The sequence below is a fragment of the Asterias amurensis genome, chromosome 17 (assembly GCF_032118995.1).
Source record: "Asterias amurensis chromosome 17, ASM3211899v1".
NCBI classification, from domain to species: Eukaryota; Metazoa; Echinodermata; class Asteroidea; order Forcipulatida; family Asteriidae; genus Asterias; species Asterias amurensis.
Window position 1 is genome coordinate 6,967,319 of NC_092664.1, and position 27,867 is coordinate 6,995,185.

A 27,867-nucleotide genomic window follows, 5' to 3' on the forward strand; every position below is an offset into this window, starting at 1 on the left:
CGGTAACACCATGTTATGGTATCTCTATTAAATGAGTTCCGTTGTGGAAAGAACCATTGGTTTCAACTCGACGTTTCGATCAGTATGCTCTGATCGTCTTCTGGAGAAAAGGCTATATCTGATTGATAAAATGAAGGTAAGTTGGTGTACACAGGTTAATTGTAGTGTTGTGGGAAGAGAGCTTTTGTTTAAACTCTCTTGGGTGTCAAGAAATTTTAATAATATGTTTCTCTTTTCATTTTAGCGAAAGGCAGCTCATTTCACTTTCGTGCATTTGTGTTAATCGTGGTTTACTTCTTCATATAAAAGCGTAAATTAGTTCCACTTGGAGGCATGCGAATTGTTACAGCACTACAATCATGTAAACTTATTAGGAGTTCTATTGCGTCATGCTAAATTGGCAATCAATTGAGCTGAAGATTTAGAGACCATGTAGAGATGTCCACTTAACTTTCTTCCTGCAGACGATCAGAACATAGCCTATACTGATCGAATCGTTGAGTTGGGAACCACCCGTTCTTTTCAGAACCATAGAGACTCCAAAGAGACAATTTTAAAAGACTGACATTAATGACGTTTTTAGTGTGTGCTGGTTAGCTTACTAAATTAAAGAGAATAATGTTATGATAATTGTAATGATGACAATTCATTAGGACTATGCCAAACGGTTCGTCGTTAGTGCCAGATATTTACATTGTCAGAATGAAAAACTCTCGTTCTCATACCGTACGATTTTACGTAAGATTTTCATCAATATCAACGTTACTCAACGTTACAAGTTGAACTTGATTTCATGTGAACGGCCTAGATATTGAACATGAATACGGTCATCCTGATAATACTTTTTGATGCACCAGCATGAACCTGACTGACCTAAACTGCAACGGTTTTTTAATCGAACTGCAGCAACAAATATTTCCCATGCAATGATTAGAAATTTCGCTGGCGGGTTAGCCTGGAACAAAACGTATTTTTCATATCATCGCAACTGTGGTGACTTGAGTAAATCGCAAAAGTAACGACGTCGCGATCGCGATGGATTTGCGGTTTACGATCTCATCAAAATAGTGACAGCGATGATCGTAAACGGAGACTTTAGAGAAGTCATGACATTCAGGCTTTACAATAAATCCATGAAGTATTGTGTTTACTTTGAAATCACCTGTCCAGAGAAGGTTAGTTAAAGTTCAACGACTACTTGATGTGTATTAACATTATTCATTGCATTAGAACGAGAATGGAATTGAATGAAATAGAGTTGCATTGAATTGAATAAAGTTTAATAAAATTGCATTGCATTACATCCATTACACTGAATTTATACAGTAAAAGCGGGCTTTTCAAGTAATACAATGCAATGTATTCAGAAGTATAAGTCAAGTCAATATTGTTAGAAAACCTCCGTGGACATTCATCTTTGATGAATGAATGAATGAATGAGTCTTTAATACCATATTTTGAAAACAAACTAATTAGTTTCCTTTTATTTTTTTCACGACTCATAGCTCAACAGTCACCACTTCCAGGAAATATACAAATATCACCTCCCCCCAAAGAAATTAAAGACACTGGACACTATTGCTAATTGTCAAAGACTAGTCTTCACAGTTGGCGTATCGCAACATATGCATAAAATAACAAACCTGTGAAAATGTGAGCTCAATCGGTCGTCGGAGTTGCAAGATATTAATGAAAGAAAAATCACCCTTGTTGCACCATGGTTACACGAAGTTGTGTGCTTTCATTTCGAGACCTCAAATTCTAAATTTAAGGTCTCGAAATCAAATTTGTAGAAAATTACTTTCTTCTCGAAAACTACGTCACTTCAGAGGGAGCCATTTCTCACAATGTTTTATATATTATCAGCCTCTCCCCATTACTCGTTACCAAGTGACGTTTAATGACAATAACTATTTTGAGTAATTACCAATAGTGTCCACTGCCTTTAAGTATACATATCGTTACGGGTAACGCTTCTCAGATTATGTGTATTTTGTTGGGGGTTCTTCTTCCGGCGTAGTCTTATTCACTACGGTTTTTTGCGATATCTCAAAAACGCGACCTGACCATTATTCATGTTTAAATTGATTGTATCCACATTAGGATTGAAACATTCGGAGGGTTCCAAGAGACAAACGTAAACAGACCTTTTAAAGGCAGTGGGCACTATTGGTAATTGTCAAAGACTAGTCTTCACAGTTGGTGTATCTCAACATATGCATAAAATAACAAACATGTGAAAATTTGAGCTCAATCTGTCGCCGAGGTTGCGAGATAATAATGAAAGAAAAAACATCTTTGTCACGCGAAGTTGTGTGCTTTCTGATGCTTGATTTGGAGACCTCAAGTTCTTAACTTGAGGTCTCGAAATCAAATTCGTGGAAAATTACTTCTTTCTCGAAAACTACGTCACTTCAGAGGGAGCTGTTTGTCAAAATGTTTTATACTATCAACCTCTCCCCATTACTTGTAATCAAGAAAGGTTTTGTGATGATATTATTTTGAGTAATTACCAATAGTGTCCACTGCCTTTAAGGTTATAGGTTAATGATGAAAAACTCATTGTTCTTACGAGGCTAACATAGCACCTGTCACGTTTCTTCTTTCCTGCATCCTTATATCACAAATCTTCGTATAATGAATTGCCTCTCCATCACCCAAAACATAAGGAAGGCATAGCAGCACTTATAAAGGGGTTGTGTACTTCTTGTATGACACAAGACACCGTGTCACCAGATTTACATTAAACTTAAACGATTTTAAAGTAGTGATGGTAGAAAGCTTCCCCGAAAATAGTACGTATTTAGGTGCTGAAGTTTTTGAGAAATCAGTAAAACAATTTCACGAAAATATTTTTTGATTCAGGAGACGAACACTATTTTGGCATGAACAACGTACACGCGACTTTCCTGAAAAGTCTCTGTGATTTTCACTTTTTTTCTCTTGAAAAACTTCATGACTAATGAAGCTAAAACTTTTACACGTAGATTATAATTACACATCTTCAATTACGAAGAGTGGGGATGCATGTCATGTCCAAAAACTTGACATATACACGGTATCCAAACCCTTTATTAAAGGCACTGGACACTATAGTTGATTACTCAAAAAAATTCGAGCAACGGAGAGTTGTTGATAAAAGTATAAAACATTGTGATAAATGGATCCCTGTGAGGTAACGTAGTTTGAGGGAAAGAGGAACTGTCTCACTGAAATAATCAAAATACTTCAGGTGAAGCCGTTTATAATGCATATTTATGTTGGGATACAAGTCTCCTGGTCTTAAAGGAACACGTTGCCTTGTATCGTTCGAGTTGGTTTTTGAAAAGCGTTTGTAACCGTTTTTTATAAAATGCATATGGGTAGAAAGATGTTGTAAAAGTAGAATACAATGATCCACACAAACATGCCTCGAAATTGCGTAGTTTTCCTTTTACCTCGTCGACTAACACGTCGGTCATTTATGGGGGTCAAAATTTTGACTCCCATAAATGGCCGACCATGTTAGTTCGCACAGTAGAAGGAAAACCACGCAATTTCGAGGCAAACTTGTGTGGATCATTGTATTCTACTTTTAAAACATCTTTCCAACCATATGCATTTTATAAAAAACGGTTACAAACGCTTTTGTTTTGACCAACTCGTCCGATCCAAGGCAACGTGTTCCTTTAAACAAATACCAAAGGTGTCCAGCGCCTCTAAATACCTTATTTAGTTAGCACTCTAAATTGGTCCTATACTGTGACGAAGTAACCAACAAAATGCTACCATCAGGACCCAACTTCATCGAGCTGCTAAGCACAAACATTTGCTTAGCATGAAATTTCTTCCCTGATAAAAACTGGATTGCCAACAAAATTTCAGTTTGTTGCATACTGCTTGTTGGTATTCAGCTGTTGTTTGCTTATCTGAAAATCACGTGAAACTTGGCTGTTAATCATGTTTTTATCAAGAAAGACATTTCATGCTTAGCAAATTGTTGTGCTTAGCAGCTCTGTGAAATTTGGGCTCAGGGCTTTGTCACGTTTATTCTGCTGGTAGTTATCCACTCTGCATTTGAATGAGTTATTTGGTATGTGAAAACGCATACGTCGTAAAATCAACCGGATTGTGCTAGGACCTAGGTCCCACCAAACCAAAAGCTGTTCTGCCTGTAAAAGCTGCATCATCTCAGCTCAATAATTATGGGTGAAAATATCGCCTTTGGTTGACATGGTGTGTTCATTCTATGGTGTACTTCACCAAGCCTAGCACCTCATTAACTGTTGATCAGAATTGAATTTGGCTATACTCTAGTTACAAGTGTTTGAAAGTACTTTGGCCTTTCAACGTGCCCGACATGCCCCAGCCATTATGGTGTTGGATATTCAGCAAATTTTTGTTTGAGATTGAACGGTTCTTCGTCGTGGAAGTGCAGCAAGCATGACTGAATAATGCCATCTCGTTTACACGCTTCAATCTTGCGTATGATAGGAATATATCCTATCCCAGGACCCTTTGGGTAATATTAATCAATCAACTTTGTCTTTGTAATGATATGTGTTCACAAAAATCAATGGTTTTGAGGCTTTGCATGGTGAGGTATCAACATTATTTGGTTTGCGGTAACACCATGTGTGTGTCGACTTGCCAGGTAAATGTTGTTCATTAGAAAACTGTCCTGCTATATATTTTACTACCTCGGAGTACATTTTCGGGAGACTTCTCAGTTCTGAAAAGAACTGTCCCGCTGTTAAACTCCTACCAGGGGCCTGGGTGGAAGGTAAACAACCGGCCGGGACTACTACTTTAGCTTAGTCACTTAGATCGTTATTAACTTCACTACCGCGGAGTGAGTTCTTAACTGGTCTCAACGTTTCGACTAGCTTGCTCTATTAGTCATGGTCAGGAGACAAAAAAAAAATCGGACACTCGGCATTTTTGAAGTATGGTTGACACCATGGGTGCGTTCGTTTACCTTCCCTGGGTCGATCCCGGTCTTCCCCTGGTCCGTTCGAATAGCTTTGACGTCATTCAATGGGCTCACCCGGGTCAGCCGCAGGTGCCCTGCTTGTGGAGTGGGTCACTTTGGGCTGGCCCCAGGTGCATGACGTCACTACGAGAGCGGTGAGTGGTCGTTCGTTTAGCTCTTGTCCGGGGCTTACCCGAGTGAGCACCGCGGGGGAGACCCAGGGAAGCTAAACGAAAGCACCCACTATAAGAGTGCACTGTTTGGAATCGGTATATGGCAATTACCCAAACGGACTAGTGCAGCAGGGGTGTGACAACTATCCTCAAAATGGGTTATGTCTGTATTTACCCATCATTGATTATTGTGATAGTTTGGTTATTCATTCATGTTCGGTTTCTTCTTCTGTTTTTACTCTAGGGCCAAGCGACAGGGCAAAGACAACCGTAACGGTACTAACCGTGCACCACAAGGACTCCACACAATGAGACGACGGGCTTACGATTCAGTGCTTGCCTCATTGGGCACAAACCAACATGACGTACTGGAAAAGGATGAGGTGCGATTTCTTCAAGCCGTGGAGTTTGGTGATCTGCCCACCACTCGAACCATGCTCGACCAGGCCGACATCGCCGGCCGTTTGCTCAAATGCACGGACTACAAAGACCGCACCTGCCTGGAGATTGCCACGGACAGTGAACACTTTGATATCGTTGAGCATCTTATACATGTCGGTGGGCGGCAGCTACCAATACAAAGCATCAACGAGTCTCTAATGTTAGCCATTAGTAAGGGGTACCTGCGAATCACACAGACACTCCTTACTCATCCCATGTTCCAGAAGAGTAAAGATAAGTTCCGTCTTGGAAGTTTGACAAATTACTTCCAGCCGAAGAGTAACTCTAAGTTTGATCAGGATATCAGCCCTATCATGCTGGCTGCCCATTGTAATGAGATTGACATTATACGATTACTACTGCGACGAGGGGACAGTGTGAAGAAACCCCACCATAGTCTGTGCGAGTGTACATCATGCCATAACAAACGGCTCTTTGACCCGCTCAAACATTCCCTAGCTGGTATTCATGCTTACCGTGCCTTAGCTAGTCCGGCCTACATCTCACTGACGAGCCAGGACCCTATCCTAACTGCGTTCTTACTCAGCCAGGAGTTGATGCAGCTGTCTAGAATCGAGAAAGAGTTCAAGGTAATGACGTAGTGCCCGTAATAAGTAGGCCTATTAAATCACACCATGTTTATTTAACATTTGCTCACATCGGCAAACCACGTTTTCCCAAACCTATTACAGTAACATGTGATTCGTATAATATTCGATAGTATAAAGGCGTACATACGACCAAAGTTAAACATGGTGCGTTCAATAGGTCGACCCTGCGGTGCTAACTCGGGTGAGCCCCTGACAAGAGCTAATCGATCACTCACCCTCTCGAGGTGACGTCATGCACCTCTTGGCCAGCCCCAAATGACCTGTTTCACACGCAGGGCACTTGGGGTTGACCCGGGTGAGCCCCTGTGACGTCAAATCTATTCAAATTTACCGGGGGCAGACCGGAGTCGACCCAGGGAAGCTAATCGAACGCACCCACGGACAACTTGCAAGACAGCCAGCGTCAGACTTCCCCATAGAGATAAATACAATTAACAATGCTCACCAGTGTACGGTTACCAGCCAAAAAGGTTTTATACGAAGTGACAATATAAGCAGTAGCCAAAATCAGTTGTTTTGGGTGTTTTGCTATCAATGTGTGGACTTTCCTTTGTCCCTCTACGTTGCCTTGGATCGGTCGAGTTGGTCATTGAAAAGCGTTTGTAACCGTTTGCTATAAAATGCATATGGTTAAAAAGATGATTTAAAAGTAGAATACAATGATCCACACAAATTTGCCTCGAAATTGCGTAGTTTTCCTTTTACTTTGCGTACTAACACGGTCGGCCATTTATGGGAGTCAAAAATTTGACTCTCATAAATGGCCAACCGTGTTAGTCGTTGAGGTAAAAGGAAAACCACGCAATTTCGAGTGATACTTGTGTGGATTCTACTTTTAAAATATTTTCTCATCATGCATTTTATAACCAACGGTTACAAACGCTTTTCAAAGACCAACTCGACCGATCCAAGGCAACGTGTTCCTTTAACACGACAAATTGTGAGGACACAAATCTACAAAGGATTCCAATGTGAGGTCATCATTGTCTCTTTTGTGTTCCTTTGTTCTACTGCGTTCCCCACTTTTCTGGTAATGCCATTATCATGCATGTGCACACAGACTAGACATGCACTAGCATAGCTCGGGCGTTTAGCCGGCGCAAAGGGGAATCTTTTGTTATAAAACATAATTGAAAACAAAGCTCCAAAGCCTTGGTCAAGGTTATATTCTTCATGAAAAAGCAAAAGTCATACCCGCATGTATTTGACATCGTGTCCAGCGCTGTTTACATGAATGCTACACTCTAAATTACAAGGATTTAAATTTAAATCCACAGGATTAAATTTTAAATCTTTCAAGGATTGTCGTTAGGGACCAATCAGCGTGGATTTAAAATTAATCTTTCAAAAGATTAAAACAATTAGTCTTTGGAGGATTAATTTAATCAATACCAGTGGATTTATTTTTTCAAATCTTTACAGATTTAACCTTCACCCGTTGAATGATTTAAACCTAGATGCTAGCAATCTTTTCGGATTCATTTCTAATTTACCTTGGGATTAAAACATTAAACACGATTTCTGAACCAGCAGGAAAAACAAAACAAAGTAAAAACAACAGTTTTAAAATATTTGCCTTCAAATTTTTATTTTCAAATATACAATTTAAATAATACACATAGTTTCGACAATAAACCTCGACATACATTTGACCTATGTTGTCCATATAGAAAAGTTCTATTTTGTAGCTACATGTTTATCACTCAAGGGTTAAATCTGCAATTTCATTCAAATATTCTAAGAAGATTCGAGTGGTTGTTAACCAGTTGTTTACAGCCTCTAGGCACATTTGAGAGATTTAATTTTGAAACAAAACAATTTGTTTGTTTCCTAGATGGACAGTCTAGTTACGACACTAGCTTTATTTCAAATAACTTGTTTAAAAAAAAAGATATTGCCACAAACAATTTGTTAAATGCTTTTGAATTAACTGATGCACTACCTTTCTCCTACAAATTATTTATTTTAAGCAAAACTGTATGCTGTATCCAAGGGAATGCCACTTCAAATTAGATTTGTGAATTATGTTTGATATCAGTTGGATAACCGGATTTCATTGCAGCAAGGATCTCCAAAGTTGTTGGTTTTTCAGACTGACCCACACTAAAAAACGGATTTTAAGAACTTATCAAAAGTTTCAACTACTGACGACCCCCCCCCCCCCCACTAACTGGTATGCAATCCATACAAAAGACAAACTGCTTCAGCTTTCTCTCAGGGAAGTTGTTCAGGTTGCTGTATCTCTTTAGATGTCAAGTTTGTAATTGCTTCATCGATGTGTGTGCTACTCCCCTCCTGTATTTGAAAAAAAACATGCTCGTGATAATGAAATGTTCTCATTTGAAATGCAGAGTTTTTTCTTGACCGGTTTGGAAAAAGGGGTGGGTTGTTTAAGTCCCAAAGAAACGTATTTGAAGAATTCTGTCCCTGGTCGACATAACCATGATCCAAAAACATGTATGTATAATACAACAAACACAAAAGTGACCCTTGGCCTGTATGTTATATATAAGTGGCGAACGAATGACTCGTCTCTGATAAATACAAGAAAATGCATTTTTAATCTAGTGAATCGCCGGTCATACTATATCACAAAACTATGTATTAATAAGGTCCGGAAACCTTTTAACAAAATACCAATTTATGATAGTTGTTTACACAAACCGATTTCCATTTTCCTTATATCGTGAGAAATTCGCCAACTTGGGGAAAATAGCGACAACTTGACAAAATACACCAAACTTAAGAATTAATGTATGTGGTCAGATAATGTTAAACATTGCCCCCAGTTACACATTTAAAACATATGTCCACAGACCTACACATTTAAAAATTGGGTCCACAGAGCTACACCTTTAAAACCTAGGTCCACAGAGGAGTACATTTAAAATTAAGGTCCACACAAAGCTAAACATTTAAAACAGAGGTCCACATAGCTACACATTTGAAACTTGGGTCCACAGAGCTACACATTTAAAAGCTAAACATTTCAAAGTTATTAGGTCCACGTAGCTACACATTTTAAACCTTGCGTCCACGAAGCTACACATTTAAAACGGCTGAATTTCGATCCCGAACTGCCCGCGGTCTCGTCTAGGTAATATTAAAATTCAAAGTGTGCCCTAAAAATTGTCCAACGAGGTAGAAAACTTGAATGAAAAGGACAGCTCGATAGCACAAATTACATGATTTCTACCAATGCACCGCACTACACAGGAAATTACTTTTTAATTGAATTGTAAAAATATGTAATTCTGTTATTGGAGACTGCTTTGATTGGGTTGCTGAAAATTGAATCACGTGACAATCCCTATCATGTCATTGGCATCGCTAGAGGTATTGGATACATTTGGTAACTGTCAGTACTCTCTAACGCGACGGAAAATTCTCTGACGCGACGGAAAATTCTCTGACGCGACGGAAAATTTTCTGACGCAAAGGAAAATTCTCTGACGCAAAGGAAAATTCTCTGACGAAACGGAAAATTCTCAAACGCAACGGAAAATTCTCTGACGCATTGGAAAATTCTCAAACGCAACGGCAAATTCTAAAACGCGACGGAAAATTCTCAGACGCGACGGAAAATTCTCTGACGAAACGGAAAATTCTCAAACGCAACGGAAAATTCTAAAACGCGACGGAAAATTCTCAGACGCGACGGAATTCTCAAACGCGATGGAATTGTTTTTTTTTTTTCAAAGGAGTGGCACATATGGAACACTAATTAAAATGGCATTTCCGTTAAAAACATTCCGCTCAAGGTTAGTAGCTGTTGATAATAGTGCGACTGTTACTCCTACTTTTTGTGTCTTACAAGGAATAACTCTACAAGCTTTATCGCCTATGAAGTGATTTGTTTAGTTTGTTGGTCATTCTCAGGAGTGTCTTGTCTGTTATTTCGATCACGGCAATCAAATAAAGAAGGTGATTCATAGAGTCTTCAAATAGTTTCCTCAATTCAACTGTTTTCCAGACAGAAATATATCTCGTGATCTTATACAGGTACGATCTTTAAATACAATGAGCTTTGAAATTGATCACTACCAATTATGCACACATCATGCATGGGGAGTCAAGTACTCAAAAAGGTACTGACTCAAGTTTGCATGAAAATACACATTATGATAATGAAGTGTTTCAGCCTAACGGTTTATTATGTTACCGTTAAAGGGGCTGTGTATCGTCATGAACAACAAGACATGTGGCTGTACATGAATTTATGATACTCTCACCCAATAGTTACACAGTTGGTGAGAGTTCATCGTACAGCCACAGTTCATTGCACAGCCACATACATGATTTGATCACGACCAGACAGCCCCTTTAAAGTGGTTAATATCTCCTAATTTTGCTTTAATTGTTTCCCCCCCCCCCGTAGATCGAGTATAGGGACTTAGCCAAACAGTGCAAGAAGTACGCCTCGGATCTCCTGGACATGTGTCAGAATTCAGAAGAGGTCCGTACCATTCTCAGCCAGAGGGGGAATACAATGGAAGGGTTCCATGCAGCTGATAGTGAAGAGCAGATATATGGAGAATTTGAAGAGACGGAGAATGAAGATAAAAGCCCAAACGAGATGGCTCGACTACGCATTGCTATTAGATATCACCAGAAACAAGTAAGTATACATCAAAAGGCATCGTGAGACTTGGAAACGCTAGGTGGCAGCAGACAATTGGTAAAGTTCGTATGGCCCTTTTTAAAACCACGGCTTCGGCTATGGATTCGGCTTCAGGCTCCGTCCTCTTGTCTGGAGCCCTGAGTGATACGCAAATGTACACGCAGTTGTCAAAACAACCGCGGGGCCAAGTTAGCCTGGGCCGATCCTAAGCCGAAGCCGTGGTTTCGAAAAGGGCCATTGTTTTCCGTAATTAGCATGAGCACATTTCTGGATTTCCCTGGTTAGTCTGCTTCCACCTATAGCGTTCCTGAAACTGACCTAAAGTTGAAAAAGTACACTTATTTATCTACCATAAAAAGAAATCATGCTGAAGTAAAAAACTAAATAAATAAGGTAACAAACTAAATAAGAAAATACTGCCTAAATCTATCGTTCCCAAAAAATTTTGCTAAATGAAATTGGTCTACAGGTACTTCAGCTTTACTTTAGGCCTGAAATAATGAAACTGTGTCAGCGCCAATAAATAATTGTACATACGCCTCGGTATAACGATAGCTGAAGTACCAAGGCAGTCAATACCCACTTATAACAATGTCCCCTGAAGTTACAAATCACTTGATACTTATACAAAGCCTATGAAACCACGTCGCGTCACTATCATCAATCCATGCTAAAAGTATACAAGGAAGTTCAATGTAATAGACCCTTCCCATGAAATATGTAAATTGCACACAGCGCGTGCGCACTAACATTTTGGTTGGCAAAATGAGGGAAAATCGCGCTGTTTTGTACATAGATCTTATCGCAAATACCAATGCGCAAGCGCAGACTATTGAGTGAGGTGCATTGTGGGATAGATATGAATCAAATTTTGCTACCAGCTAGACCACAATGCATCTAATTCCAAGCTTTACGCGCGCGCCCCAGCATTTGCGAAAAGGTCTATGGCTAATGGCTGCGTGACGCAGACGCGATTGCGCGTCTGCTTAGTGCACAACTCTATGGCGTTTGCCAACCAATAGGGCCTGTACGCATGCGTAAATGTAATTAGCATATTTCATGGGAAGGGTCCAGTCTATACGCCTCTCTTAATATTTATGCATTAGGTACGTCACAATGCTAGCCCAAAACGAGGCGATGGGCGCAGCCACTGCAAGTGATGGGGGACTTGCGCCCATAGCCTCATTTTGGGTAAGAATTATGACGTCATGCATAAATATTAAGAGAGGCGTATTACGAATGTATTTATAGCCATATATATTAAATTTGCATACTATCAATGGAGCTATTGAATTCATCAGCTTATTATTGACTCAACCACACATAACCACAATTGCTGCAATACGTTAAACGGAATTGTCTTGCAACAATAGGTCCATCATTTTGAGGAAGTTCTGTGTTGTAATAACAAGGTTTGGTATAGAGACCTTCATTTTTACAACTTGTTTTTACAACTTGCTGTTCATCGCTGTACACGCTCCTCTTCGTCTTTAACTTTGTTGCAAGGAGTACTTCAACAATGATGGGTCGAGGATATTGGTTAGTTCATCTGTTGCTGATGTGTACTCTGGATACCAAACTCAATGCACAGTTTGTGACAATCCGTAGAGTGACACCAGCAGAGGGTGATCAGGTACTAGCGGGTAACGTCGTGAGGTTACGATGTCTAGCTATCCGCTCGAGGTACAGTTTTTATATTGAGTGGACGAGGTTAGTTATTATGGAGGGTCAGGAGGTATCAATAGCCTAGACCCAATACCGTCTTGGCTGGTTAAGCAGTTTCTGGTCACTCTTCTACCTACCATCAGTAGTATTGTGAACGCATCCCTCAAATCAGGTGTAGTTCCATCTTGTCTTAAATCTGCAGTTATCACACCGTTGCTGAAGAAACCAAGTTTGGATGCCAATACTCTAAAGAATTACCGCCCTGTCAGCAACCTGACCTTCATATCCAAAGTACTTGAACGAGTTGTCGCTAGACAGCTGACCAACTACATGAGTGATCACCATCTTCATGAGCCCATGCAGTCTGCATACAAGCGCTTTCACAGCACCGAAACAGCACTCCTTCGGGTTCACAACGACATCATGTGGACCATGGAAAAGCAAGGTATCACCATTTTAGTTCTGCTTGACCTCAGTGCCGCTTTTGACACGATCGACCACAAAGTGTTACTAGCTCGGATGGAAGAACTGCTGGGAGTGCAGGATATTCCATTGAAGTGGTTCGCATCATACCTGTCTGGACGAACGCAACGTCTCCATATCAACAACCATTTCTCTCAACCTCGTGAGCTGCTGTCTGGTGTTCCACAAGGTTCAGTCCTTGGCCCCCTGCTGTTTCTGATATATACTCTTCCTCTCGGACAGATCATTCGTAAACATGGCTTGGAACTACACATGTACGCAGACGACACTCAGATTTACACATCTATCTGCCCTGTCAAGTCTTCTGAAGTCCTTCAAAATGTATCAAAAGTCGAAGACTGCATAACTGAGGTACAGGCCTGGATGTCAACTAATTTTCTCAAACTCAACGCTGTCAAGACCGAGGTAATAGCGATTGGTTTCAGAGCACAACTCGCCAAGTTTCATCTTCAATCAGTTAAAGTTGCAGGAGTTGATGTCTTAGTCGAAACCAAGCCAGTCAGAAATCTTGGAGTCATGTTTGACCCTGCAATGACTATGTCCGGGCAAGTTTCAAGCATCATCAAGACTGCCAACTTCTACCTCACTAACATCGGCAGGGCCCGCAGACTACTGACTGTCGACGCAACCAAGCTTGCAGTGCACACTTTGGTCACTTCAAGACTCGACTATTGCAACAGTCTTCTGATTGGAATCACCCAAAAACTCAAAAGAAGGCTAAATAACGTGCAACGAACAGCTGCCAGACTCATCACAAAGAAACGCAAGTTTGACTCTATCACCCCGGAACTCATCACACTTCACTGGCTCCCCATCCAACAAAGGATCGACTTCAAGGTCATCGTTCTCATGTTCAAGGCCTTACATCAACAAGCCCCTCATTACATCATAGACATTCTGCAAGTTGGTGCTGAACGGAGACTCCTTCGGTCAAACAGCTCCTGTTCACCATACTTTGTAGTTCCAAGAACAAGTCACATCACTTTTGCCGATAGAGCCTTCTCGGTGTATGGACCCAAACTCTGGAATAAACTTCCCAATCACATCAGGGACACAACATCACTCAACACATTCAAGGCACTTCTGAAAGCCCACTTGTTTCAGGAGGCCTATCATCAATGACTTGTTATTTCTTCTGTGCCTCAGCGCCTTTGAGCAAACTTTTGATTTAGGCGCTATACAAATTACGTTTGATTGATTGATTGATTGAATGGAATGAGTTTGGATTCGAGATACACGCTAATAAGATCTTCAAATAAGTTTGAAACACTTGTTTTTAATGCTACCAAAGAGGACACAGGAGTGACATACGGTTGCCGATTGAGGGACTACCTTACTAGCACTATATTGGATGAGTCACACACTGGGATCACTTTTACGGTGCTTTACTTCCCATCTGCCATGTACCCTAAATGCAACCCTGATGGTCCTTTCACTGTACAAGAAGGAACGGCATTTACCGTGAAATGCACTACTGAGGTAGGAAATCCACCAGTACAGGTGCAGATTCTTACGAGTAGTGTCGACTATGAATGGACTTACTGTAGAGACAGTAAAGAACAGACGAGCTCATTACAGGTGAATTTTACTGCAGCTAGGGATGGTGGTACTTATAACTGTAACATTGCCCCGTACTCAAACTTAACACCATTCACAGGAATGGAAAGGTCCTGTAAGATGGGACCAATAAGCGTCGTTCCCATGACAACTCCACAAGAACTGATACCATCAGAGGAACCCACTTCAATGGACTCTCATCGCAACATGACCTGTGAACCGTCACTCCAACCAACTAACGTGGTCGGTACACCTTGGCTTGTAGCCTTCCTCACCAGTCTCATCCTCTTCATTGTCTCGCTCATCATCAACATCTTCCTCCTCACCAAACATCGACATCTTAAGAATACCAAGGAGAAGGAAACCATTGTAGCCAAAGCGTGCCCCATAGAGCTACAACCAAATGAGGACAAAAACAGAGTCAATATGGAACCAACTATGGATACAAATGACACACAAGATGCCTACTACCAACCAGTTGAAGTGGAGACAGACAGCCCAGACTATGACTACGCTTGGCCAGATGGTCTCAAGGAGCAAAGAATGAATCACCAAGTCAGTATGCACGTTGAACCAACACCAAGCTCAGAAACAACTGACATTCAACATACCTACTACATACCAGGTGTAGAAGTTACTGCTGACAACCCATATGACTACGCTCAGCCAGAGGTTAGCACCAACACCAACTACTAAGTGGTTTATAGCCTGAACATCTGACGTCACACCTCTATAGCATACGTCAACCCCCGCCCACCTGTCACCTACATTCATTTCAAATAGTGATAGGCAGACAAATTCAATACCAACACTATACATGCACGTCACTGCATGCAGTAGACGACCGAAAGTAAGCTTCCCGTGTTTTAATTGGTCCGAAGTGATGTTTGTCAGCTGCACCCACGTAACATCAGACCAATCAAAACACAGATTTGTAAAGCTTAAATCACTGCATTCAATGAAATCACTGGTTCGATAAAGACAGGGGACCAGTCTACGAAGTGGCCAGACTGACACGGAGTTCTGCTGAGCGACCACGTCAGAATATCAAGTCATAAAACAATGAATTCCCCGGTATGATGTCTTTTTTAATACAAACCATGCCTCACCCTCGTCGCGTGAGTCGTTGATAACAACATTTTGTCTACTCAGGACTATAAGGTCGCTAATGGTAATTTCATTGTTATGATCAAAATTAGGGTCATTAAATGAGAAATGGGTTATAAAGTTAAAACACAAAATCAAAATCAGCTCGTTGATTTATTGTACGGCTGTTAGCTTTGCCGTTTCTTATATATATAACATAAAATTGGAGGGGGGGGGGGGGTATGACATGTCTGGCCTCCTGGAAACTTACCAGCCTTCATTCGGATTAACCTTCTAGAAATGGCCACTTAAAGGAACACGTTGCCTTGGATCGGACGAGTTGGTCTATAAAAAGCGTTTGTAACCGTTTTTTTTATAAAATGCATATGATTGGAAAGATGTTTTAAAAGTAGAATACAATGAGCCACACAAGTTTGCCTCGAAATTGCGTGGTTTTCCTTTTACTGTGCGAACTAACACGGTCGGCCATTTATGGGAGTCAAAAATTTGACTCCCATAAATGGCCGACTGTGTTAGTCGACGAGGTAAAAGGAAAACCGTGCAATTTCGAGGCATGTGTATGTGGATCATTGTATTCTACTTTTACAACATCTTTCTACCAATATGCATATTATAAAAAAACGGTTACAAACGCTTTTCAAAGACCAACTCATCCGATCCAAGGCAACGTGTTCCTTTAACCACTTATTAGTCAATTGCTTAAAATTGTATAATTGCTTAAAATAGTATAATTCTACACCATTGTAATAGGTTTTCTATTTCCATTTCGGCAATTATGAGCAGCCAATTTAACCACTCAATTTCGCGCGAAATCGAATGCTACTGAAAAAGGATATTCGCTTTAGTTTTACGATTAGTCAATTTAATGTACTTTTGCGTCATTCTATTAAACAAAATAATCATTCAAAAATAACAACTTAACAATTCAGCATTCAGATTTGCAGGGGATTTTTTAGGCGTGTGTTTAGTCGATTAAATTCACTTTTTGTGCAGTGATTTCTGGAATTTGTGCAACCAACAAACACTTTAAATTTGTTGAAAATTAAATTGGCTGCTAATTTGCCGACATTGACCGAAAAAAACAACACCACTATCTACCTGTCTTACGTTAAGATATAATTTATCACGTATACTGAAATTCTTATCATTGGTTGTTATTGTAATAAAATGTATTATTTTGTTTTCAAAGTCACAGATAGGAGGATTGGTTTATGACCGATGCATTTTGGGGTTTCTGTAAATAAATGTATCATTAAACATACGATAAAACATTACAGAGTCAAATGGGAAATTATTTCTACAGGAAATCCGCATTTATTAAGAATTAGCTTGGTCTTTCCGGCCAATTTTTTTATCAAAACTTCCGCCTTCGTTAACACGCATTCAAATGCACGCATTTCTGTTGTTGTTGCATAGCTGTTATTGCCTTCAGTTTCGTTTCGCGCATTTCGTTGTTCTCATTTAATTCGATTCAGCCATCCTGTTTTATTTATTGACATTCAAGACTACACTTCGACCATTGTTAAGTTGGTTATTATATCTTTTACTTACACTTAATGAAATAGAATTAAAGCACATCAAAGCGCATATGAATGTGTTGCTCGCTTCCCTTTTCTTGTTCGTGTGTAGTTGTTCTGTGTCTGATACATACGAAGCGTGCTGTCACCACATGACTAAATTTAAATCGTGCTGTTGATCATGACAACTGTTCACCATCCCAATTTTAGCTTCTCTATCAACGTCTAGACTTGCACCTTACTACACAATCGAGCCCGTTGTACTCCAGTGCACACCTGGCCCAATTTCATAGAGCTGCTAAGCACTAAAATTTGCTTAGCATGAAATTTCTTCCTTGATAAAAACAGGATTATCAACGAAACTTCCATTTGATACAAATTGCCTGTTACTGGTATTCAGCTGTTTTTTGCTTATCCTAAAATTTGGTTAGAAATCCTGTTTTTATGAAGGCAAAAATTTCATGCTAAGCAAATTTTTGTGCTTAGCAGCGCTATGAAATTGGGCCCTGTACTGCCCAATGACATAGCCATGGTAACTCAAGATGGCTGCGCTATAATACAAGCTTCTGGAGAGGCATGATTGAGGATGATCTTAAGTTTCTTAGCCTCCTCCATGACATCTTTAAGCTCATCATCAATGATTCCTTCTGGTCCCCATTAGACAACATTATTCAATTGTGTACAGTGTATCCTAATTAATTTGGCATTGTATTTATAACAAAGTGACCTTTGTATTTTTGATTTCAGTTTGTTGCTCATCCCAACTGTCAGCATCAGCTCGCTACGATGTGGTATGATGGTTTCCCAGGCTGGAGGCAGAGTGGATTCATGTATAAGATTCTATTCACTCTACTCATTCCATTGTGTTTGCCATTCTTGGCTGTTGTCTACTGGGTAGCCCCTAACTGTAAGGTAAGGGCAGCTACACTCATTCATAAGTTTATTTATTTATTAATTCATTTATTTATATCCAGGCAAACAGCACAAACAAATAATAGGCAATTCAAATAAGACTACACAGAGAACAAGCCTGCGGATAACCAAAAAGCGAAAATAATCACTATCTAAAGGCGATCCAGACAATAACAATAACAAAGGCACAAAAGGGCACAAGGACAAAAACGTCATAAAAATTGCACATTAAAGGACATCAAATGTAAATAATATGTACAAAAACTATAGAAAATACATTACATTTTCGAAGATCAACCAGAAGATCACGCATCCTCGCTTCTTACAAAAAAGGTAGGAAGCCAAGCAAATCCCTTCAAATCTTCCTTAAACCCCAATACTTTTTTCCTACAAAGCCAATCAAAATACAGTTATTTGAATATTGCACAAAACTAGTGAACCCAGGAACCTCAAAGGAACCTTAAAAACAAGAAGTACGTGGTAGGCGATTGAAGATAAACTAGAAAGGAAGAACATGTTATGCAATCCCACTTCTTAAAAAAAGTCTGAGGTCAAAACATGAGTCAATTCGGAGTCTCTGATTTAGCTTCACCCTACACAATTGCAATCTATTTATACTCATATGACTCGATTTCCTTATTGATTGAAAACATTTCAAATTCAGCAAAAATCACGAATGTGAATGTTCGCCCAAGCAACTGTTTAAAGGTGTTATATTAATACATATTATTATTATTTTTATTTGTTTTGGAACAGTTAAGTCGCATTATCAGCACCCCTCTGGTGAAGTTCATCACACACACAGCAAGCTACATTGTCTTTCTGCTCTTCATCTTTCTTGGATCTACCTTAGTCGACCTGCAATCGTACCAGAGTCCAGATTATCTGGACTTCAGTAAAGCCATATTAAGATACAACTCTACGTGTTTTCCTTTATTCAACTATTCGGAAATTAACGATAATCTGTTCAGCTTACGAACCTCATCTTTTAATGTGTTTGAGTTTTTCATCATTTTGTTTGTAGTAGGTGAGTATTTACATAAAATTATAGAATATCTTTCATTATACCCAGACACAATATTACCTTATATTACCTTAAATACGTGTTGTAAACAAATGGGTGTTCAGACAACTCGTCCGTCGGACAACTCGACCGTTTGGACAACTCGACGGTTGAGGCAACTCGACCGTTCGGACAACTCGACGGACTGTTCTTTCAACCGCCAGACAACTCGACTTAGGGTCAAGACAAGTTATAAATACTTGCAGTATAGTCAACTAAAATTAGTTTCCCCATTCAATAAATAGTAAACGAACCATTTTTAGTAGACCGTGAAAGTCTTTCCAGTTTGAACGGTTTATTGTTATCATAAAACCGTGCACTTAATCAGGTACTTATGGGAATTGCAGTTTATTTATTGAGCAGCGGAGCAAATTGGCAAAAGGTTTTATCCCCTGGCTCTTCGCTACAATGCAGACATCCCCGTATTTCTACAACCTTTGGGTATTGTAATACGATAGCTAGACAGTTAATTTATTAGGTTACAAACTCAACTGTTGGTTTATACTTCCACTTATTGAATACTTCTTATGCCAAGGTCACCAATAAGAAGTCTTGGGACATAAATTAGCATCTGTGAATCGTCTTCGCATAATATCCAGTATCTAGATACTGTGTTACAACGGATAACAGGCGATTAAACGTATTCAGAAGCGTACCCTGGACTACATGGTGGATTTGGACTACATAGGGTATATGTGCTTCGCTTATTTTGGCTCAGCACATTCACGGTCAGAATATCAATGATCGGATGTTGAGTCACTTGTAGAAAAATATTTGGGAGTTTATACGCGCCACCCCCAATATAAACTATACATGGCGATATACGAGGTGAATCAACAACTATCCTGGGTTGGGTGGGGTCGGTATGGGGGTATGTCTAGGGATGTGGTTTGTTCTCAGTGATCGAGATGGGGAGGGGGAGGCAAATGGGGGAGGGGGCAAATCCCGATCTGGTTTTCCACTCACATCACGTACTGTGCCGAGTCGCAATCAGCCAGAAAAGGAGAGTTTGGAGTGAACAGAAATTTAAATTATGTAAATTGTGTAATGGAATTTGGTTGGAGCAATCTCAGTAATTTCACGGTTGGGGTGTATGCTTTTGGATGCCGATGATCGGGGGTCACGTTTCATAAGCAGGCATTTGTTCTGTTTCCTTGATTGACGCAGAGTCCTTGTATCAAATTGGGAGTTATCCACCTCCCCACCCACCCCAAGAGAAACTAAGAAGAAGAAAACAGATACCTACCTAAAGTAATTTCAAATATAATTTCTTCAGTGCTCTTTTACCCCCTCCCCCAATAGAAACTAAAGAAGAAAACTAAAAGATACATAGCCTAAAAATAATTTCAAATATGCTCTGAAAAACAAGAACCAAAGAATGACTTTGACTTTTTGCAAGAAGTCGGTACATGTATATAGCCAACATACATCTATACTGACAATCTGAAATTGATTTCCTTTTTTTTTTATTATTCAAATCCCAGGTACTTTCTGGGCGGAGATTAAACAAATATGGGAGGAGGGCCATCGTCGATATTTAGCATCCGTGTGGAACTGGTTAGACATTGCTATGTTGAACTTCTACATGTCGTCATTTGCTCTAAAAATATGCAGTTATAGCACAACCAGTGTCGCCATCAACTTTTTCATCAGCAATAAAAGTGCATGTAGTCTGGTGACTACCAACGACTCACTCGCTGTGCAGATGTTCTATTTTATACAAGGAGGTAAGACGTTAACTTAACCAACAAAGTATATTAGACACAACCAGTCTCCCGATGTGATCCGTTGAGTGTTTATTTGTTCCAAAAGAGGAAGGAGCATAAAACGATAAAGGGATTAATAGGGTTAGCCTCTTTTTAGGCCATGTCTCCGAGTTTGCGGCTGCAGCTTTGACTATGGCTTGATCTTCACATGTCTGCATTGAAACATACATACCAAAGCCGTAGCCATAACTGCCAATATGGCCGACAATGAAATACTTGTAAGGCTGCATAGCAGCCGACATGTCACACGTTAGTTTAAATTTATTTAAATTTATGGGCATGCGCTCATTTCTTCAAAGGCTAAGGGATTTACTGTTTAAGTCTGCTGCCACCTAGCGTGCCCCACAGTCTCCCATTATAGGGATGGTGTTTCGGGTTAACCTGAACATCTGATGTCACACTTCGAGGATCGTGAATTACGCAAGAGATTTGCCTTTAGCCTACGTCAATCGCCTACGTCAATCGCTGTCCGTAATCGCCTTTCACCTATACATTCATTTCACATAGAGGGCAGCTGCCAAACATCACTTTGAACCAATCAAAACACAGATTTTGAAAGCTTATATACGTCACTGGCCGTTTGTCCAACGAAATCAGTTTATCCAATGAAATCACTGGTTTCTAAACACAGAGGACCAGTCTAGTTTCGGGCAAGCTTGTCTGTAATAAAAGTAGACTTCATTATTTTTGTTTGTCCATTAATTGGTTCACTGAAGCTTCATATCACAATTAATCTTTACACGTTTGTGCTATTTCTGCAGACCGCCATGTTTGGAAGGACGATGACCCGATCTTACTATCAGAGGCTCTATTTGCTGTTGCAAATGTCTTAAGTTTCAGTCGTATGTCTTACGTCCTGCCAGTGAGTGAGTTTCTAGGACCACTGCAGATCTCTCTAGGTCGGATGCTGGGTGATATAGTACGGTTTGGTGTAGTCTTCTGCGTGGTGTTTCTGGCATTCTTCTGCTCGTTGTACAATTTGTATTGGTCTTATGACCCAGAGTCTACAACGGATTGTGGGACACAAAAGGCTGGCTACGGATTTGGCACGTATGTATCATAAACCATGCACTAACACCCGTAGTCATACATCCATTTCAGACAGTCGCTCCAGATTCGCTCCGAACAAAATTCTGTATTAAGTACCTGAAAAGTCTGAAACAGTTGGGAGCAACTGGACTCACTAGAAGTCGAAAGATCGACTGTTGCAGTCGTTCAGAACGGTAGCGCTTTGGTTTCAGACGTCGATCTTGTCATGAGGCGAACAAATTTAATGTTATGTTAAGTTCGCCTGTCTGAATCAAAAATGTATTTGAGTCGACAAAGAGTCGCTATATATGTGTTTCGGCACGACTCTGGCTCGCCTGTCTGAAACGAGCGATCCCTTATCGGTTTGAAAGTCAGCACCCTGGTGCATCTCATTTTACTTATGTTGTGTGGACACTCAAAGAGACTTGAATCTTATTCAGTCTGTACCTGGCAAGTAAATATTAATTAGGTAATATTAAGCCTGACAGAGTTCCCCAATCCTCACACATTCTGTTTGTTAGGCACTATCCAAACTCATTGAATATGCATCCCAGGCGACCACCATCAGCACCCATACAGCTAACAAATCAGTCTTTGTTGTCCTTTTTAAAAACACACTCCTGGGTGCAGAGAAGCAACAACATTCTTAACGAAAAGTCACAAGCTCAACAAATTTTGTAATCCATACCTTGAAGTATTAAATTCTGTCATCATATTTTGTTCTGTTCATATTTACATCATATTTTCATTTTAGTTATGAGCGTTTTTGTTGTTTGTAAGTTGTTTTGTTCCTATTCGTACGTCCTCTGTTTGTCCGTTTATGTTGTCTATGTCTGGCCACAGGCTGATTATTACAGTACACGCCTCGTATTACCAAATCGGCCTCCATGTACATGTACATGTACTGTTCATTTTCTGTAACTGTTACTCCCTGGGGTTCCCTATTTCATGCATTTTGTAATAATGTGTTTTTGACAGTCTGGGAATATTAATTTTGAATTGAATTGAATTGAAATACTACTGTATATTTTACTCCCCTAGATTTGGCTTCACCTTCATGACGTTATTTTGGGCCCTATTCGGCCTGGCTCAACCAGACGATCCAACTATCCCAAACAGTGAGCTATATGGGGCTGGGAGTGGTCATCAGTTGACGTCATTTGTCGGTCATATCTTATTCATGGTGTATTTCGTCGTGATGGGATTAGTCATGCTCAATATGCTGATTGCTATGATGAGCAACTCATTTCAAGAAATAGAGGTAAGAAGGTAAATATTATTAACTGGTTGATATTTCATCTGATGTATACTTTGTTTCATTTTATATTTCTGTCTGAAATATAAACTAGAGTTTTAAAGGCAGTGGACACTATTGGTAATTACTCAAAATAATTATTAGCATAAAACCTCACTTGGTAACAAGTAATGGGGAGAGGTTGATAGTATAAAACATTGTGAGAAACGGCTCCCTCTGAAGTGAAGTAGTTTTCGAGAAAGAAGTAATTTTCCACGAACTTGATTTCGAGACCTCAAGTTTAGAATTTGAGGTCTCGAAATCAAGCATCTGAAAGCACACAACTGCGTGTGACAAGAGTGTTTTTTCTTTCATAGTTATCTCGCAACTCCGACTACCAATCGAGCTGAAATTTTAACAGGTTTGTTATTTTATGCATATATTGAGATACACCAAGAGAATTGACATATACCAATAGTGTCCACTGGCTTTTTAAAACATTGTGTGTATTACGGGCGGTTGATGCGGGCGATGTTGGTGAGTTGGCCGCGCTGTGCGTGAAAGGAAACGAGAAACGTCTTGCACCAAGACTACTCACGTTGATGTAACCTCCATGAATAGCTGTGCCAAAGTGGGAAAGGAAAAGTTTTCTCACAAAGAAAAAATAAAATAAAATAGAATGCTGATTGTTAAAAGAGACAATCGGAACATCAGTAACTTTTTATGCTAACAATTATTTGTTTAGTAATTACCAGTGTCCAATGTCTTTAAATATCCTAAATATTTTAAATTTTTGTTATAGAGTGACCAAGATGTGGAGTGGAAGTTCGCAAGATCGCAGCTTTGGCTTTCCTACTTCGAAAAAGGCGCCACTTTACCGAACCCTTTCAATCTTGTGCCCAGCCCAAAGAGTTGTTTTTACGTCTACAAATGGTTACGTCGTCAGTTCACTGAATTCAAAAAGAGGAAAGAATCAGGAAGAACTCCTAGAGCGCAAATGCCAATGAACGACAGAGTGAGTATAGGATAATACTTAAATAATTTGTATAATATACATTCAAGTTTCCTTTGAGAGCAGAGATTCCAGAATTCACTAATTTTGTTGTATGACACTTTGTAATGTATTGTTTTGTTTGTTTATTTATTTATTTATGATTTTTGGGGTTGAACAAAGAATTGACTAGAGTGGGATTCGAACCAACGACCTCCGGATTAACGTGCCGTTTATTTATTTGCTGATTTACTTTTTTGTTTTACTTTATGGGGGGGGGGGGGGGTCTTTGTTTCTAGGTTGTTGTTTGTTTGTTCGTTTGTGTTTGTTTTGGGTTTTACTTTTTTTTTTTGGGGGGGGGGGGTGTTGTTTCCTTATTTATGTACTTATTTATTTGGGGATATTAGGGGCAAGGAATCTCGTTTTACTTCTATATTACAATTTCGTATTAAAACAAAAATCAACGCCATCTTTCTATAACTTCCCAGCTTTCAGCTGTGAGTTTAATAACCCTCCAAACATCGCTGTTATAGTGTTTTAACACGTTCTCGCATTTTATTTGTTTCAGAGAAATGGAGTTTTTAACATCATGAATCACTCTGAGTTGCGACGAAATGAAAGTATACACGAGGTAGGAATTTAAATGTTTGAATATAATGTAATTTTCGCCTGAAGCCTAAAGAACCGACGACAAAACCTTCGCATCCTGAGCAAAAAAACGTATTCTGTTATAATGAGAGGCATCATAAAACATCAAATCATGCCCCCTCTACCAATACATAATCTGAGAAGCATTAGTGACAGTAACGCTTCTCAGATAAAGATTTGTGGGCATAACAACTGATATCTTTTCACGTAACCCCATTGTGAAATGCTTCTCAAAATACTTTATACTATCAAGCTGTAGCTATATAGGCTTCTAAGCAAAAGTTGTTATCGCCATTCATTTAAGAATGATTACCAAATGTATTGTTTACACCCCCTTTAAAGACCCTGGAAACTATTGGTAATTGTCAAAGACCAGTATTTTCACTTGGTGTATCTCAACATATGCATAAAATAACAAACCTGTACAAATTTGAGCTCAATTGGTCGTCGAAGTTGCGAGATAATAATGAAAGAAAAAAGTACCTTACCATACGAAGTTGTGTGCTTTCAGATGCGAGACCTTAATTTCTAAATCTGAGGTCTCGAAATAAAATTCGTAGAAAATTACTTCTTTCTCGAAAAGGACGTCACTTCAGAGGGAGCTGTTTCTCACAATGTTTTATAATAGCAACCTCTCCCCATTACTCGTTACCAAGTGAGGTTTCATGCTAATAATTATTTTGAGTAATTGTCAATAGTGTCCACTGCCTTTAGCTCACCGTTCCGTTTCTTGTTTAATTGTTGCCAGAGCATCATGAAGGGCGTGGTCAAGAGGTACCTGTTTAAGTTGCAACGGGAGAAAGAAAATGATGAAGTCAATGAAGGTAAAAACTTTTAACACCATTCAAATAGCATACACTTAAATGTCAACTTTGAAAGAACCCTTTATCTCGGCTGACAGGAATATTTTTTGTAGATATTTAAAGCTTATAGAAGAGCCAGAATTCAAAATTTTAAGCAAACGTAAAATTGTTCATTAGCTCGTCCTTTTGTCGGTATTTCCACGTTCACATTCTGACATTTCCCTTGTTTAGTGGAACAACAGTCAGAAATATTTGGATATGCTGTATTGTGCATTGTTTCACTCAATATTTACCTAAACTTCTTCATCGTGTGGTTTAAAGGAAAAGGGTGTAAGTGTAGTGTTAAAGGAACACGTTGCCTTGGATCGGACGAGTTGGTCTATAAAAAGCGTTTGAAACCGTTTGTTATGAAATGCATATGGTTAGAAAGATGTTTACAAAGTAGAATATAATTATCCACACAAGTATCACTCAAAATTGCACGGTTTTCATTATACGTCGCGAACTAACACGGTCGGCCATTTATGGGAGTCAAAAAATTGACTCCCATAAATGGCCGACCGTGTTACTGGACGAGGTAAAAAGAAAACCACGCAATTTTGAGGGATATTTGTGTAGATCATTGTATTTTACTTTTACAACATCTTTCTAACCATACCGGTTAAAACAAAACTGTTACAGGACGCTTTTCAAGGACCAACTCGACCGATCCAATGCAACGTGTTCCTTTAAGTTCTTGAATTGAGGTGCCAATTTTAGAAGTGTTTCTCACATTTCATGTAAACTTCTTTTTACCCTTCAGGTGAACTGGACGAGATCAAGAATGATATTTCCAGCTTGAGATTTGAACTGATGGAACAACTTCGCAAGGAGCCTCGAACCCCCACAGCTGTGGCCCCACCCACGACAAACCTCTCAGATGTCCACCTACAGGAAACAGCTGTAAAGTCCATGAGTTTCCACCTTGCGTGTGTTGAGAACAAGGTTGAAAACTTGACCGAACAACTGGATTTGTTACGTAAGGATCTCTTGACAGCCCTGGAAGGAAGGAAACCACGTGCGCCCTCACAAGTGCAATATATATGAACAAATAAAACAGCTCTGTGTTTCGTTTAACTGTGTTACAGGCGCTCCTCGAATTCTGAACCAAGCGCAATGGAAAGCTCGACGTCTATAACAGTATAAGGAGACTTGACGCCATAGAAGTCGAAAGCTAAACTTTTTGCAAATGCTTTTGCCTTGAGTCGGGTGGAGGTTGGCGCATCTGGCGAGCCTATTTAAAACGGTTGTTATTTTGCAATATTATTTATCAGCATTATAAAATATACAATACCTCGATAGTTTCTTGCATCTTCTTTCATTCATATATATAGTACTCAAAAATCACACCGACCTTTAAAAGTACAGTAAGATAAGGCGCTTGAATGGTGCATGTAAGGAGATTAGTTCGTTGTAACTTTTAGCAAGTTCGAGCATGGTTGTAACTTTGAGCAAGTTCGAGCATGGATTAACTGACTCGAACCCGGGCTGGTCGACCATTTGTTGACTACTGTGGACGACCATTTGGAAGCCGCATCGGGACCATGGTTTCTTCCGTGGTCCCAATAGTCTGTTCCATGCCAATAAGTGTAAAGGGCAGAGGTGAAACTGAGTGACCTATGGGTACGTTCGTAAAGCTTCCCCGTGTCGACCCGGTGGTGCTCACTCGGGTGATTCCCTGACATGAGCTAATCGAACGATCACTCATCCTCTCGTGGTGACGTCATGCACCTAGGGCCAGCCCCAAGTGACCCACTTCCCGCCACAGGGGGCTGCCCCGGATGAGCCCCTGGAATGACGTCGACGCTATTCGAATGTTCCGGGGAAGACTGGGGTCGACTCAGGGAAATTAAATCAAACACAACCTTAAGGCCCGGTCACACAGGCCCCGATAACGAGAACGAAAACGATAACGATAAAAATGCACGCTCGCGATTGGTTGAATGGCTCCTTGCAGAAAACGCCCACGTCATTCAACCAATCGAGGGCGTGCATTTTTATCGTTATCGTTTTCGTTCTCGTTATCGGGGCCTGTGTGACCGGGCCTTTAGTTATAGCGAAAAGGCAGAAGGCAATGGAGAGTTGAGTACACCGATGGTTGACTTAGGCTTCCAAACGAGTTATTCGAGTGAGTGCATCACTGCAAGCTGCTGGTCAATAGTCGACTAAAATGTGGGCACTCGAACTTGCTCTTGGTGGCTCCAGCATATTACAGAAGCTCATAGGAGATGCATTGAACAAGTTTTTATTTTAAGA

At 39.9% G+C, this 27,867-nt stretch overlaps 1 protein-coding gene and 1 pseudogene across 2 annotated transcripts; both read left to right on the forward strand.

Moving 5' to 3' along the window:
• Positions 1–27,485, forward strand: LOC139950127 (short transient receptor potential channel 7-like). 2 transcript variants are annotated; one of them, XM_071948754.1, is made up of 12 exons: positions 1–136; positions 5,369–6,155; positions 10,555–10,794; positions 17,874–18,038; positions 18,795–19,065; positions 20,586–20,828; positions 21,629–21,917; positions 22,938–23,157; positions 23,933–24,145; positions 24,690–24,752; positions 25,518–25,593; positions 26,375–27,485. In XM_071948754.1, the coding sequence occupies exons 2-12, from the start codon at positions 5,433–5,435 to the stop codon at positions 26,656–26,658; spliced, it is 2,787 nt and encodes a 928-aa protein (XP_071804855.1). In that variant the 5' UTR covers positions 1–136; positions 5,369–5,432; the 3' UTR covers positions 26,659–27,485. The 2 variants fall into 2 exon arrangements, with proteins under 2 accessions (XP_071804855.1, XP_071804854.1); XM_071948753.1 differs by lacking the exon at positions 1–136 and adding an exon at positions 4,447–4,501.
• LOC139950037 (uncharacterized) lies at positions 12,320–15,198 on the forward strand (annotated as a pseudogene).
• Positions 27,486–27,867: the final 382 nt, after the last annotated feature.